Source organism: Sarcophilus harrisii, chromosome 3 (genome assembly GCF_902635505.1).
Source record: "Sarcophilus harrisii chromosome 3, mSarHar1.11, whole genome shotgun sequence".
Lineage (NCBI taxonomy): Eukaryota > Metazoa > Chordata > Mammalia > Dasyuromorphia > Dasyuridae > Sarcophilus > Sarcophilus harrisii.
Window position 1 is genome coordinate 342,115,035 of NC_045428.1, and position 17,342 is coordinate 342,132,376.

At 33.4% G+C, this 17,342-nt stretch overlaps 1 protein-coding gene across 1 annotated transcript in view; it reads left to right on the forward strand.

Moving 5' to 3' along the window:
• The window catches only part of LOC116422567 (thrombospondin type-1 domain-containing protein 7B-like), a 142,746-nt gene that overhangs the window by 63,344 nt on the left and 62,060 nt on the right, over positions 1-17,342 (forward strand). Inside the window, exons 2-3 of the mRNA XM_031961296.1 lie at positions 13,104-13,295; positions 16,281-16,515. Coding sequence (XP_031817156.1) covers positions 13,104-13,295; positions 16,281-16,515 — 427 coding nt within the window. The remainder of the gene's footprint in view (positions 1-13,103; positions 13,296-16,280; positions 16,516-17,342) is intronic.

The following is a 17,342-nucleotide window of genomic DNA, read 5'->3' on the forward strand; positions in this document are numbered from 1 at the left end:
TATGAGAAATTTATAATTTACTGAGGATATTTTAAATATGGAATCTTATATACTATATTTCTCCCCATATTTGTCTAAGATTTTAGTGATAGCTTCTTTGGAAAATTAAAGAATCGCAGGAGGGAGGTGTGAATGAAAATGCAAAAGCATAGATGATCTTTGTTTTTGTTTTGCAAGCAAAGTGAAAAGTCTTCTGACTCTGACAAACAAATCAGATCATTTTGGTCCACACTGACATTTTTGTTTCTCTGACTCCAGTTTTTCCCTTTTATAATCATTCACAGAGCTGCAATTGTAGTCTTCCTAATGCAACTTCTGTTCGAATAAGTAAGCTGCTCAAAAATGACTAGTATCATTCCATTACTCTTCATACTATCTATGCTCTAGGTAATGTGCATCACTTGACATATTCTGGTCTCATCTGGTCTTTTCTCAATGTTTTTGTATAACCTGTTCCCTTTTCGAGAATAGATTCGCCTCAGCTCTTTATCTATTGATATCCTTTTGTTTCTCTAAGAAGGCTCAATCATTTGTCCCTTTCTTCATGAAGTTTCCCCTTTTCTTTCCAGCTAAAAATGTTCCATATTTTCTATAATCTCTCATGCTACATACACTATTTGATCCTTGGTGTGCATTTGCTCACATTTGGACTTATATTAAATTTCCATGCCTGTCTTATGTGACAACTGGTACAATGGAATTAGTGTGAAAAGTAGATTTAAAAACACCTGAGTTCAAATTCTCTTTCAAACACTTATTTTCTATATTATTGATCAAATTCCTTAATTTCTTTCCACATTGGTTTACTCATTTATGAAATGGGAATACTAAAAACACCTACATCCCAGTTATTTTGAGGAACAAATGAAAATATATTTGTAAAACATTTTGAATAATACATAGTAGGAAATTAGTGTTTAATAAATTTATCTTAATGTAATATTAAAGGGAATGCACATGTCTTGCACAGTAAAAAATGTCTACAAAGACCTCATCTTTCAACATTTGCAATTTGAGATTACTTGTTCATATCTCATCAAAGTGATATTGTCAGTCATCTTAATGGGCTATTATGTCATGTCTTAAGAGATATCCTCAAAGCTACCTTACATGCCATTTCCACATAACATGTATGACATCTATATTTCTTTTTATAGGAGATATCAATTTGATTTTTAAAAAATATCTTGTTAACTGCATTATATATATATATATATATATATATATATATATATATATCTTTATGTATTATAGTGAATTTTATCTTAGCCATTGAAAACATACTGAGAAAGAATTCATAGACTTTACCAGAGTACAAAAGCATCCATGGCTCCACCCAAAGTTTAATAATTCCTCTTTTAGATGATTCTCTTGTTATCATCATGTCTTCTGCTATTACTATTAAAGCAATAGCCTTTAAGATAGTCTGGTTTATATGTCCAAGTTTCTAGATTAACTAGTGCGGACAAACTGTCAAAGCATTGGTAAAGCTTTTGACATTTAACTACATAAAAGAAATAGGTATATCAGTTGAAAGGCAGTTTAAATAACATTTTTAAAAATTAGAATCAAGCAAATAACATGAATTTTGAGGGTACTCACAAAATGATGGGGTAAAATAGTTAATTAAATTTAGATCTAGTGAAACATAAAGGATTTCAAAATCCTTGTGTATGAAAATACATCAGAACTCTAAGATCAAGTCTGTTTATGGTTTATCCCAAATGATCTTTTGAATTATACTCCATTCAGTACATAGGGATCATAGTCAGAACTGGAGAAGATCTTAGAATCTATCTAGCTTAATTCTCTCATTTTGCAGATGAAGAAAATGAGCCTCAGCAAGATTAACTAACTTGCTTATTGTCACATATATGATAAATGGCAGAAGATGGATTTGATCCTAAACCCTCTGACTTCAGAACCAGTGTTTTTTTTTTTTTTCTCCTTTATCACACTGACTTTTTATTAACTACTGGTTAGTTAAGGATAAATATAAGGGAGCATTGTTTTTTTGAATAGGAAGTTAAACTAAGTTGATCTTCCTTAATTTACTGGTACTCCCTTCCTCCCTAAGTCTTTACAATGATCCAGTGGTTACTTCTTGTCTTCTAAGTATGGTTAATGTTTTCCCAATGTCCACTGTTTTTCTTTTTGTCACCAAATATATTACCAAATTTCCTTCCCTGTATGGATTGTTCATGAAGTTCAATTTCATGAAGTCTTCTTTAACCATGAAAAGCCACTTTCTATATTCTGTTTATATTGATTTATATTTTGTTTCAAGACTTGGGTTTGAGTTTCATGAGAATATGGATTGTGTCCTATATATCTTTAATTCTTCCATAATAATAACCCAAGAGGTCACCACAGTATTCTAAATATTCATATCTACCATTGAGGATCTTTATTAGGTGATCTTTACAAATTTTGGTAACATAACTTAATAATAAGTATAATATTAATGATATGTAAATTGTGAAAGAAAATTTGACTTGGCTTTTTAATGGATGATAAAGGAAGTTCCAACTTTAAGTCATGGATACAAATGAGTATACCTAGTAGCTAAATATACATTTTGATTGGAAATAGATCACTGTGACAGCTGATTTCAGGATTCCCCTTGAATTATCTTCCATACTTTGGAGCCATAAGTAGCAATAATTTCAACTAGAGCAGGGGGCGGTGGAGACTCATTTAGAGCATATATCCAGAGTGTATATCCTGAGATATTGAAAACTTCCCTGATAAGAAGTAAGACTCCTGAAGGAAAGAAGCACAATTAAGGCAAAGCTAGGAAAGTGAGGAAGGACATGTAACAAATACAGGCCCCTGCCATTGTTATTACTATGTCCCATACCAATTTCCCCAAATATGTAATATAGACTTCTAGAAGAAAAATAAATCATTGATATCATATGATTCAAAGCTTTAATTTTAAAGATATTCACACTGAAATCTAGAGAGACTACAGTAAATTCAGGAATCATTTGAATTGCATATTATGTGTCAGTGAGGGATAAAAAAACATCAATATAACACTGGTAAAGCATTATTGAGTACTATGTGCTAAGCATTGCTAGGATATAAATATAATCAAACAAGGTACTCCCTCCACTCAAGGAGCTTATGTTCTTTTTTTTTCCTTTTTCAATATTTTTAAAATTTTCCTTAGTTACATGTAAAATAATTTCTTTAACATTTGTATTTTTAGTTTTGAGTTCCAGATTCTCTCCCTTTCTCCCCCACAGTGTCACATTGAAAAGCTCCATGTAAATTTGCTTCACCTGAAGCATAATAGATTCTGCTCCAGCCATTTACCTTCACTCTGTTTACATAAGTATGCTTTAAATGTTTTTCTTGTAAACAGCATATTGCAAGATTCTGGCTTTTAGTCAAGTCTGCTATTCACTTTCATTTTATGGGAGAGTTCATTCCATTCAAATTTAGTTAAAATAACTAATTCTGTATTTCCTGCCATCTTATTTACCCTAGGTTATGCTTTTCTCTGTCCTTTCCCCCTTCCCTACTCCCCAGTATATTGCTCTTGATGACCACCTCCCTCAAATAGTCCTCCGCCTTTAGAGTCCTTTAGAGTCCCATATTACTTTCCCCTAATACTTTTGTTTTCCCTTCCATTAGTCTTTCTTTTTCTTTTCCCTCTTTTCCTGCCACTTTCCTATAAGGTGAGATATGTTTTTTGTGAAACCAAATATGCCTGATATTCTTTGTTAGAGCCAAATCTGATGACAATAAGATTCACACAATGCCCATCCCTCTCTCTTCTTTCACTCAATTATAATACGTCTTCTTTCCCTCTTCTTGAGATGTAATTCCCCTTATTTTACCTACTTGTTCCTCTTTTCCAGTACACTCCCCTTCTATCTCTTAGGGGCCAGAACTTGAAACAAGGTGCTAAGTCAGTGTAATTGATAGAGACAATAGTTATCTAATTTAGCATGGTACTTAACAGTTCTCTATTTCAGTACATGTACTTAGTACTTACTACAGTTCTACAAGATTCACACCTTTAAGAGAGCATATATAAGGTAGGAGACTCAGCCAGGATTCAGTTGGGGAGATTCAGAAGCCAAAGAAGGCAGTTGGGGAGAACTAAGGAAGACAGAGAAGTGGTGGAAAGCTGTCCTGTGGAGAACACTGAAACCAAGTCTCAGAAGGCCTCGGGAAAAGTAGCCTAGTCCCAAATGAAGGAGATAAGACTTTGAAGGAGACAATAAAGGATTTGGACTTTAACTCCTGGCTGCATTTAGGGTGATTACTGAACGGAAACAAGGTTGCCTCCAGGGACCCCAATGAAACCCCAACAGGAGAATATTACATTTTAGAGAAGAATATTACACACCTCTATTTTCTTTTTCATATTATCATAATAAAATCAAATTATACCCACATTCTCTAAGTATACTCATAACAGAGATATAGTTCTCAAGAGTTCTTTTCTTTCTTTATTTTTTTGTGCTTCTCTTGAGTTCTGTGTTTGGAGATCAGTTTTTTTTGTTCAGTTCTGATCTTTTCATTAAAAATAGGTGAAATTTATCTATATCATTGAATGTCCATCTTCTTCCCTGAAAGATAATGCTCATTTTAGCTGGATAGCTTATTCTTGGCTGTAATCCAAGTTCCTTTGCTTTTCAGAATATCAGATTCTAGGTCCTTTGATTTTTTAAGGTGGAAACTACTAGATCCTGGGTAATCCTAATTGTGGCTCTTCAGTATTTAAATTGTTTCTTTCTGGATGTTTGCAATATTTTTTCCTTGATGCAATAGGTTTGAAATTTAGCCGCGATATTCCTTGGGGATTTAATTTTGAAGTCTCTTTCAGGAGATGATTGGTGAATTCTTTCAATGCCTATTTTACCTTCAGCTTCTAAAATATCCAGGACAGTTGATATCTTTTAAGATAATGTCTAGGTTCTTTTTTTCATCCTGGCTTTAAAGAAGTCAAATAATCCTTATATTTTCTCTCCTAGATCTATTTTCCAGGTCAGTTGTTTTTCCTAGAAGATATTTCATAGTTTCTTCTATGTTTCCTTTTTTGTTTAATTGATTGTTAGAGTCTTATTGTGTCATTCACTTTCATTTTTTCAATTCTATTTTTTAGTCTATTATTTTCTTCAGTTACCTTTTTTTAGCTCCTTTTGTAACTGGTCAATTGAATTTTTTGTTCATTTCATTCTTTTTTCCATTTCACAAATTTTGTTTTTCAGTGAATTGGTGTCTTTTCCAATCTCTTTTGTAAGGCTCTTTTCCATTCCTTCTTGCAATGATCTCATTTCATTTCCCCATTTTTCTTCTAACTCTCTTTAAGATCCTTTATGCAATCTACCATGAAAACCTTGTGAAATGGTGACCAGCTCATGTCTCCCTTTAGGGCTTCATCTGGACTTACTTTACCTTTAGGAACCTCAGGTTTTAAAGTTTATTCTTCTCTCTCCATAACACCTGTTATAGTGAGAGGGTTTGTTTGTTTCTCTGTTTTGGGGTTTTTATTCGTTTTTTGTTAAGGCTTGAAGTCTGTTCAATGCAAAGGAGCAGCAGCTCCTTTAATTTGTCCTGGGTCAGTTCTGCTGATTGATTTCCAGTGTTGGATAATGGTGGATAGGTCACCACATGCTTCCGGGGCTCAGTGATTTACAATTTGTCTTTTGTAACAAATCTACCAAAGCACCTGCGTGCAACCAGGACAGAGTAGCCTAAGAGACTCACAAAAGATTCCCAGGTGCATGGAAGGTGCCATGCTCTGACTTCTTGCTCCAGCCCCTAGCCCCAGTCTCCCTATGCTGTACTCTGGGCTTGGCAGACTGTCCCCCTTCCTATTTGAAACAGACCTGTTCTGAAGTACTTCCAAGTTATCTTCTTCTAGGAATGTGTTGTGGTCCAAATATTTGTGGATTCTTCAACTCCAGAACCAGTTTAGAGGCTTAATCTGCTGTTGGCTTGAGAAAAGATCAGAGGAGGTGATAGAAAGTCCTGTCTGCTCTCCGCATCTTTGGTCCATGTAAATTTGTACAAATCATTGCCATAAAAGTCATGTTGTGAAAGAAAACAAAGATCTCTTCCCCAAAAGAAAAAAAAAACCTCAAGAAAAAAAGCATGCTTTAGTTTATATTCAGATATAATCAGTTCTCTCTCTGGATATGAAGAACATTTTTTGTCATAAGTGCTTCAGAGTACTCCTAAATTACTGTATTAAATCTTTAACAGTTGATCATTCCACAACTTAACTATTACAATGTATATAGTAGGTTTCACTTTGCTTGAGTTCATGGAAGACTCTTTTCTAATAACATCCTCCTTATCATTTCCCATACAAAAATATTTCTTTATAATCCCTATTACAATTTATTCAGCTATTCCACAATTGGTGGGAATTCCCTCAATTTCCAATTATTTGTCCTAAGAAAAGAGTTGCTACAAACTTATTTATACATATAGTTTATTTAAATCTCCTTTGGAATTTATGCCTAGTAGTGGTATTGTCAGGCAAAAAAAAAATGATCATATCTTTTGATTAGATTATCAAATCTATTTGATTATTTACTGGAAAATGGCTCTCATTATTTTAAGTATATATCTGACTCAGGTCCCTATACATTTGTGAAATAGGGAAACTTGCTTCAAAATTATTTTCATAATTACTATTGCTAACTATATTTTCCCCTCCCCCTATTTATTCTATTTTCTCTTTCCTTTCACCCTTTCCTAAAAAAAAGTGTTTTGCTTTTGATTAATACCCCTCCCTCAATGTGCCCTTTCTTCTATCCCCTTCTCTTATTCCTTTTCTTATCATCCTCTCCTCCTACTTTCTTTCAGGATAAGATAGATTTCTATTTCTATTTTGAGTATGTGTGTTATTTCCTATTTGAGTCAATTCTGATGAGAGCAAGGTTCACTCACTCCCTTCCCATGACCTTCTTTGCTTCCATTGTAAAAACTTTTTTCTTGCTGCGTATATGGCAAATAATTTACACCATTCCATCTCTCCATTTCCTTTTCTCCCAGTACATTCAGCTTTCACTCCTGGATTTTAATTTATTTTTGTATTTACTGTCCTTTCATATTCAATTACATTTTCATATACCTGTGCCCTCTCTCTATATATACAATTTCAAACTGCTATAATAATGAGGAAGTTCTTATGAGTTACAAGTATCATCTTCCCTTGTAGGAATATAAACAGATAAATCTTATTAAGTCCCTTTACTGGTTACCTCCTTCTTTTAAGTCCTATATTTGAAAATGAAAATTTCTATTCTGCTCTGGCCTTCATCAGGAATGCTTGAATATCATCTATTTCACTTGATATTTTTTTCCATTGGAGCATTATATTCAGTTTGCTGGATAGGTGATTCTTTGTTTCAAGTCTAGTTCCATTGTTTTGCAGAATATAATATTGTGATTCTTTAATATAGGAGTTACTTAGTCTTGTGTTATCTTGACTGTGGCTTCTCTAAATTTGAACTGTTTCTTTCTGGATACATGCAATATTTTCTTCATGACCTAGAAGTTCCAGAATTTGACTAAAATATTTCTGGTGGTTTTCATCTTGTGAGCTATTTTAGAAGGTGATTGGGGTATTCTTTCATTTTCTTTTGCACTCTCTGGTTCTAGAATATCAGGACATTTTTCCTTGATAATTTCATGAAAGATGATATCCAGGCTCCTTTTTTTTTTTTTTTTTTTTTTGATCATGGCTTTCAGATACACCAGTAATTTTTAAATGATCTCTCCTGTATCTATTTTTCAAGTCAGTTTTTCCCCTAGTGAAATATTTCATGAAATTTTCTATTTTTCATAATTCTAATTTTTAAGGAATTATTTCCCTCAATGAGCTTTTGTACCTGCTTTCCCATTTGGCCAATTTCTCTTTTGAAGGCATTCTTCTCCTAAGAATCTTATATTTCTTTTGTATTACTCTCATTTCTGTTTCCAATTTTTCCTCTACTACTCTTACTTAGATTTTTAAAATCCCTCTTGAGTTCTTCCATGGCTTGAGACCAATTCTTATTTTTCTTGGAGGCTTTGGGTGTAGGAACTTTGACTTTGTTTTTATCTTTTGAGTGTATACTTTGATCTTCCTTGTCACCCTAGTAACTTTGTTTTTTTCATTGGTGTCCCTTTAACTTTTATTTTTTTTTATAGCCTTTAATTTACAGGATATATACATGGGTAACTTTACAGCATTAACAATTGCCAAACCTCTTGTTCCAATTTTTCACCTCTTACCCCCCCACCCTCCCTAAATGGCAGGATGACCAGTAGATGTTAAATATATTAAAATATAACTTAGATACACAATAAGTATACATGACCAAAACATTATTTGCTGTACAAAAGAATCAGACTCTGAATTATTGTACAATTAGCTTGTGAAGGAAATCAAAGATGCAGGTGTGCATAAATATAGGGACTGGGAATTCAATGTAATGGTTTTAGTCATCTCCCAGAGTTCTTTTTCTGGGTATAGCTAGTTCAGTTCATTACTGCTCCATTAGAAATGGTTTGGTTGATCTCGTTGCTGAGGATGGCCTGATCCATCAGGACTGGTCATCATCTAGTATTGTTGTTGAAGTATATAATGATCTCCTGGTCCTGCTCATTTCACTTAGCATCAGTTCATGTAAGTCTCTCAGGCCTTTCTGAAATCATCCTGTTGGTCATTTCTTACAGAACAGTAATATTCCATAATTTTCATATACCACATTTTATTCAGCCATTCTCCAACTGATGGACATCCATTCAGTTTCAGTTTCTAGCCACTACAAAAGGGCTGCCACAAACATTCGTGCACATACAGGTCCTTTCCCTTCTTTATAATCTCTTTGGGATATAATCCAGTAGTAACACTGCTGGATCAAGGGTATGCACAGTTTGATAACTTTTTGAGCATAGTTCAAACTACTCTCAAAATGGTTGGATTCGTTCACAACTCCACCAACAATGAATCAATGTCCCAGTTTTCCCACATCCCCTCCAACAATCATCATTATTTTTTCCTGTCATCTTAGCCAATCTGACAGGTGTGTAGTGGTATCTTAGAGTTGTCTTAATTTGCATTTCTCTGATTAATAATGACTTGGAGCATCTTTTCATTGACTAGAAATAGTTTCAATTTCTTCATCTGAGAATTGTCTGTTCATATCCTTTGACCATTTTCAATTGGAGAATGGCTTGATTTTTTATAAATTAGAGTTAATTCTCATATATATTTTGGAAATGAGGCCTTTATCAGAACCTTTGACTGTAAAATATTTTCCCAGTTTATTGCTTCCTTCTAATCTTGTCTGCATTAGTTTTGTTTGTACAAAAACTTTTCAGTTTGGTATAATCGAAATTTTTCTATTTTGTGATCAGTATTGATCTCTAGTTCTGCTTTGGTCATAAAGACCTTCCCCTTCCACAGGTCTGAGAGGTAAACTATCCTATGTTCCTCTAATTTATTAATAATTTCATTCTTTATGCCTAGGTCATGAACCCATTTTGACCTTATTCCCTAGTAACTTTGTATGATCAGAATATTTTTTCTCTTGTTTACTCATTTCCCTAGCCTATTACTTGACTTTTAATTCTTAGTTAAGTAAGGTTCTGTTTCCAGGGTGGAGGGTGCAGTGCTTCAAGCTTCAGGTTTTTCAGAGATGTTTTCAGAGATCCTTGAAGGGACTTGTACTGTGAGCCTGTATTTCTACCCAGATCTGAGTATAGAAAAAGCAAGAATTCTGCTGCAGTGCTGTTTAATTTTGTGGAGATCTCCAGAATCAAACCCACCTGCTCTCACTGTTACTGCCATGGTTGCTGTCAAACTACTATTGATTAATGACTCCAAAAGTCCAATCCTGCATTGGGCTTCCCCTCACACCCAGTACAGCATACCTTTCTTGCTGAGTTTTGGCCTGTGTAGTGTTAATGAGTCTGGAAATTGCTACTACTTCCTGATTTCCTAGGGTCTGTGCTAAGCTGGCATTCAGGCCTATCCTGATGACCTCCTAACAACCTTCTCAGATACCTTAAAGCTGAAAAAAAATTTCTGCTACATCTTTTTGTGAGTTTTGACCCTTTCAGATTTGATTAGTCATTATTTAAAGATGTTTGAAGGGTATAGGCAAGAACTAGTAAGTCCCTACCTTCCCTCAGCCATCTTAACTCTGCCTCTTTGAGCTTATTTGAGCTTAAGAAGTCTGAAGAGGGAGTTCAGGTGTGAGATACACCTTGAGCAAAATGTCTGTCTTATTTCATCTTTGTATCTTCATCTTCTAACATAATGACTTTCACAGCATAGGCATACAAGAAATATTTTGGTCATGTTCTAGTTAAGGACGAGAAGTACTTGTCTAAGGTCAAGTTATTGCAACGGTTAGTGCAATAGCTGGGACTAGAACTAATGGGTCTTGACTCCTAGCGTTCAAACTAACTAATGCATGTCCTCAATCCCACACTGTTAAACATAAATGAACAATTTTCATGACCCACTCTGGTTGTGATGGCATCCCATAGCATTATTTGCAGTCCTGCATATTTGTTTTTCTTTTTTCTTTGTGAATTCAAGATTCTGATTTAATAGAAACACATCACAAGATTAGAATGAGAAGGGAAAAATGCTTTGAAAATGATCTTGTGGCTTGATTATCTGCTAGAATCTATTACTTCTCATAATATGCTTGAAAAGTTTTATTTGTACCTCAAGGGCAATGAGCCTGGCCTCATTTAGAAATATGAATGCAGATATTACCACTGCACTATCATCTACTTAAGACAGGCACACTAACTGTGGGCTTGTTTTATTTACTTCCTCAAAGAAGATGAGACAGAGAGAGAGAGAGAGAAACAAAGAGACAGAGACAGAGACAGAGACAGAGAGACAAAGAAAGACAGACAGACAGACACAGAGATACACACACACACAGAGATAACTCCCCAGTTATTATTTTGTGTTTTTTTTTGGGAGGGGGAGTAGGCTGGGGAATAACTGTGACAGAGAATATTTTCATCAGTGTACAGTCAGAATGGGAAATTTGTTGTCCTCTGATACTTGTGTATTTCTTACCTTGATCTCAAGCTATATTAAATGGTCATCTTTTATGTTCTTACTGTATACTCTTATGAGGACACTGTGAAGCTAGTTTCTGTAGACGAGTTATCTAAAAAGGGGTTGATTTGACCTCAGTACACCAATGAATCACATGGTATGTCATTCTTGCATTCTAAAAGCTGACACTAGTTTTCCACAGGAAAGTATCTATCATCTTTTTTTTTAAGCTTTTTATTTTCAAAACATATGCAGGGATAATTTTAGAACATTGACCTTTGCATAGCTTTGCGTTTCAGTATATATCATCTTTTTATCTGTCTATCTAGCCCTCCTATCTTCATAATAATCATCATTTATCATTTATTTTTCATCCATCACCTATCATCATTTGTTTTCTATTTATCTAAATAGATGGATGTACTTAACATTTTTGGGTGTCAAAGTAGTCTGGTGAAGCCTATGGTTCCTTTTTTACAATAACTCATTCAAAATGCATAAAATAAAATGCCTTGGATTCCAAAGAAATCCAATTATATTGAAGTATAATTATCAAATATTTTTAAGTTCATAGAAACAAAGACAATAAAATTATTTATCTAAACATCATATATCTATATATCTATCTACCTATTTTTACATCTGGAAGTTTCAAATCTTTTTTTAATAAATAAAATGCCTAAGATTAATATTAAAACCAAATATATTGAAATAATTATCAATTTTTCAAATGCATAGAAACCAGGCTAAGAAGCCTTGATAAATCAATCTGTTCCTTTCTTTCATAATGATTTGAAAATATGCTTATGCTAATTTCAATCATAAAGTATCCTTAAAATCCTTAAAAATGATATGTGGATTTCAAATCTCCACAAATATCACATTGTCATTGAAGGAGATATCACTAGATTTGTGAATTATTGCTTTGAATTTTGTTTCTGAATTAGTACAATACTTAGTTGTTCTTCCTTGATATTTTGAATACATTTCCCCCCAAATTTTGGAATAAATAAGAAGTGCTGGTGGTATGGATAATTTTTGCTTGGATAGTACAAACTATTTCCAAATTTAAATTTGAAGCAGAAAATACATTAGCACATATGATTTTGACAAGTTCATTTGGAATGTTATATAACTTAAACCATAGTCTCATTTCCACAATTTTGTGCTGTTGCAAATTCAGAAAATAAAAATAAAAGCATGATATAAGCATCAACCTATATGAGAATATTGTTCAGGGTGGTGCCAATTTAAAAAGAAAATTTTCTTCAGGGAAATGTCTGTGGAAATTCTAAATTAGAGCCAGAAATGTATTGTCAGCAAAAATAGTGCTTTTGGGACTAGCAGACCGCCATGGTGTGTGCTTTTTTTTTTTTTCATCTAACATTTTAGCAATTTGCCTTTTACTAATGATACTGGAAGTGTGAGTTTACACATCACAAAGGATGATGATTAGAATTATAGGGCATTATCTCTAGGAGAAATGAATCTTATAGGACAGTGTGTGTACAAACAATTGTGCAACAAGTGGAAGTATGCAAAGTTCATCCAAACCAACTACCAAAACCCAAGACAACACTTTTAGTCCCTTTGTATATGTCCCAATCTTTCTTTGGAATTGGGAAGGGAGGAGCATTTACGCAAAATAGAAGTAAAGATAATTTTTAGATACTTATGCCATAATACATGGTTTTCTGTTCTGGGAAATATATATTGTAAATGTATTAACCCATCCAAGACAGATTTTATCCATTGCTTACTATGTCACATTTGAATATTATGGGAAGAAAATGGCTTTGCCTCTGAAAAGAAAAAAAAATCAAGATTGTATTGTTGTCTGAGGATTTCTAAATATTAAATTATTTTACAATCACATTTTCATGACAGAAATACTTGAAGAGTGTTGAAGACATTAGTTCTTATGTCCCACCGGCTTTGGTACTATGGGATAAATATTGCCTCAGTTGAACAGAGCAAACTTAAGAAATAAAGGTTTCTTGTTCATAAACTTATCTCAGATTGTCTATCAGATGATTCTTCTTGGTCTGGTTGTTTGCAGGAGAAGAAGTATCAGGCAATCTATGTCTGGCGCCTCCTCCTCCAGAACAGATGCCTTGTGAAATACCCTGCCGAATGGATTGTGTGGTTAGTGAGTGGACAGAATGGTCAACCTGTTCCCAGTCCTGCTCTAATAAAAACACTGAGGGGAAGCAGACTCGGACCAGAACTATACTAGCATTGGCAGGAGATGGTGAGTAATGCTAGGAATTGCAAAAGAGGATTAAGTATTTATTTAAAAAAAAAAAAAAAAAAACAAGACAATTACCAAACAATTGGTTGAGCAATACATTTGATATCAATAGTTATCCATGTCTGAAATCACAATGAAAATTTAATATTACATCTTAATGGAGTGGTGTTTTATTTTTGTTTTTTTGTATCTTAGTCTGAATAAGAGAGAATATAGAAAATCAGCAATTATATGGTGAAAATTTATTCTCAAATTTAACAGATATGTATTTACTCATAACTCTTTTTGAAAAATAAATAAAACCTTTTTACTTTTTAGCAAACATTCAAAGATAGTTTTTAATATTCAACCTTGCAAAACCTTGTGCTCCAAATTTTTCCCTCCCTTCCCTTATCCCCTCCCCTAGACAGCAAGAAATCCAATGCATGTTAAACATGTACAGTTCTTCTATACATATTTCCACATTTATCATGCTGCACAAGAAAAATCAGATTAAAAGGGGAAAAAATGAAAAAAACAAACAAAAAAAACAACATCCAAAAAGATGAAAAAAGTATTTTGTGATTTACCTTCACTCCCTACAGTCCTCCTTCTGGATGCAGATATTTAGCCATTATTCTTAAAGACTTGTTATGTGTTTAAATATATATATATATATATATATATATATATATATACATATGTGTATAATACATGAAGAAAGAGACAGACAGACAGAGACAGACAGAGAGGGAGAAGCATAGTATTATGGAGCTGGGATTCAGTAAAGCCTTGATTTGCATCATGTCTCAAACACTTAGTAACTTTTTGATCCAGGGTGCTCACTTGCCTTGAGAACTATCAGTTTCCTCATCTGTAAAATGGGGATAATAAAATTGTTATGAGGATCATATGATACACTAAATATTTTACAAAATTTAAAGTGCTATATAAAATATTGACCATTTTTAATTGTATTTTTTTTTACTAGGGAAGATAAAGTTTAGGCACTGTACCCAAAAAGCAAAACATTTTAATGGAATTTTGATATACTCAGGTTGTGTGACCTTGGATACATTAATTAATCCTCAGACCTCAGTTTTGTTATCTGTAAAATAGTGATGAGCATTTCTATTCCAGTAATTTATTTTAAAGGCATTATGTAGTATAAAAAATTAGATTAATGACTATAAAAATTATATTGAAAAAAGTTAAAATATAAAAATAGGTAAAATATCATTGTTCTAACAAATGAAAGTACCACAGTATGACCTTCAAACAAGTGCAATATGTCTAGGGTTTGAGGGACTTCTTTCTGCCCAGGACCTGATGTTCCTATTATTTATAGCCATACCCTTCATCCCCAGATAAGTTCCTTCTTCCTTCTTTCATGTGCTTCTGTGCCATCTCTGCCCACAGCTTAGTTGGAAACAGCAGGACAGTTTGACCACTTGCTGTGAGAAACTCCTTTTTAAACTGGGTTCTGTTCTTTGATCCTGAGAAATAGTTTGGGGATCAGGATAAATGAAGATTGAACATTCTTCAAGTACCTTTGTTTCCTTCTTATGCTTGTGTTTTGTATTTCTGGAGGGAGAAAAAGTTATAGTATTTAATAGAGAAAAAATAACAAGAATAACAAACCAAGGTCACAAATCTTCCTGAGCTTTCAGTCCACTGAATAAAACATTATAGCGTGTAATAGGAGAAGATCAATACTTTTTAGATAAATACCAGTTTTTATATGGATATAGACAAAAAAAGCAAAAGAAAAGCCAGTAATGAAATTGGATTGTCTGACTTACTCAGGAGTGTAAGAATCCACATCTGTCTGGTCAGTCTCTTTGCCAATAGAAAATGCATTATCGGGTACTATTTTGTGGTTAAAGACTGGACACTTGAAGGCAAATTTCTAGCATACTTTTGGACTTTGAAATTATAGTTCTAGGACTCAGGTAGATCTGGGGCATTTTAAAATTTATGGGAGAAGAGAAATTTTCTTTTTTTTTTCTTTTCAATTTGAGAAAGGGAAATAATTGATTCCTCAAATTCACTTAAATTTCATTTGGCCATACTCTAAATTTTTGTGATTTCAGTGACCTTTGTTATTATCTTTAATCTGTATTCCATGTATCCTGGGGAGTTATATTTAATGTTCATTAGATCAAAGAATCACAGGTGGAAGGGATCTTCAAAGGCATCTAGGGAGTTTTTGTTATCAGTTTATAGATTAGGAACTTGAGGCTTTAAGAATTTGGTTTAGTGTACTTACCCACAGTCACATAGGTAACAGAGATGCGTAGTTCTTTGAGTTCAAGTAAAAAGTTTTTTTTTATTCCATTATTACCTTGAAGTATATTTCTTGTATTTATTCAATTATGGTGGATTTGTTACATATTAGATTGATCCTATGAGTAAATCAGTGTGCTACAGTAAAAGAGCGAATAAGTATTTATTAAAAGTCTACTGTTTGCTAGGCAATTTATAAATACCACAAGAAAGTAGGTGCTATTATTATTTGTAGATGAAGAAATGATTTGCCCAGGATTATACAACTAAGAAATGTCTGAGGCCAAATGTGATTTCACATTTTCTAAATTAAACCCTCAAAGCCCTATTTATTGTGGCAACTTATACCCAGAGTGTTAGATTTGGAATAAGATATTTGACTTGAATTTCAGCTCTGCCTGTGAGTTTTGATTTTCCTATAAGCTACTTTATCTAGACCTTAGGGGCTTACATCTAAAAAAAAAACAACTGAGGAATGCTAAAATGACCTCTAATATCCTTAGTAGCTTTAAATTTTGGGTCTGCTAGTTTCTATGAGAGATAAAACCCTCATTTTTATCATTTTTTTTCTACTAAGAAACAAAACATTTAAAACAACTTACATGGGCACGAATTCAGAGACTCTGTTCTTGGGACTTTATTTTCAAGGATATGCTACTACCAGAGATTAAAAAAAAATGTGGAAGTTCAATTATCCTTTCTTCCTTTTGCATCAAACAGGTGGAAAACCATGTCCTCCTCTTCAGTCCCTACAAGAATATCGTTTGTGCAATGATCATTCTTGTACACATTTCTATTGGGAGACATCACCTTGGGGTTCCTGCTCTGAAGATGCCCTGGTAACAGCCCTTAATGCAACTAGTACCTGGAATGGAGAAGCCACTTGTGGTGTGGGCATTCAGACTCGCAAGGTTTTTTGCATGAAAAATCACATGGGGCAGGCCATGATTAAAAGGTATCATTAATAGATTAGTTTTTTTCTTGCCTATGTTACATATTTGAATATTAATATCAATAGGCATTCCTTAAATTCTTAAATATTTTACTAACATATTTTATTTGTTTTTAAATGTTCCTTAGAAATTTTTGGTATTGCAATAAATAAAAACTTCAGTATCTTAAAAGTTATGACTGTGTTTTGGCTATTTAATAACATGATTAAGTTCATCAGGAACTTTTATGACTGTTGAAGGCCTTTGTGGTTTCTTGCAGTTCAATTAGTCTTTTACATGATAAATAGTTTGAAAGTAAAACCTGACCTTTAAATGAGAAATTCTATAACCTTGATATATCAAGCCCTCAGCAAATATTTATTGCCACTGAAAATTTACATGGTACTCTATAAAGCATTAACTGTGACTAACTCAAGAGCAGAATAGTTTCTGCCCTCAAGAAGCTTCCATTTTACAGAGTGCTCCTTCAAGGTATGGAAGTTAACCTGGGCTAACAAGGACTCTAGGATAAATGTTACCACTTGGGAAAAATTCATAGGATATTATATTTAGAACTGGAAGTAACTTTAGAGACCACTGAATCTTAACCTCCTCATTGAACTTTTTGAAATTTAATAAAAAGGCAAACAGAGGAATTCTTCAAGCCAGATAACATTTTGCTAATACACTGCCAAACCTATTCAAAAAAGATGGGTCAATGGCACTATCTCTGATCAAAGAACTCAGATAAGCTTAGAACAAATTTTTCAGCATTGACAGTTGCAAAATCCTTTGTTCCAATTTTCCCTCTCCCAGAGATGACAGTTAGACCAATACATGTTAAATATGT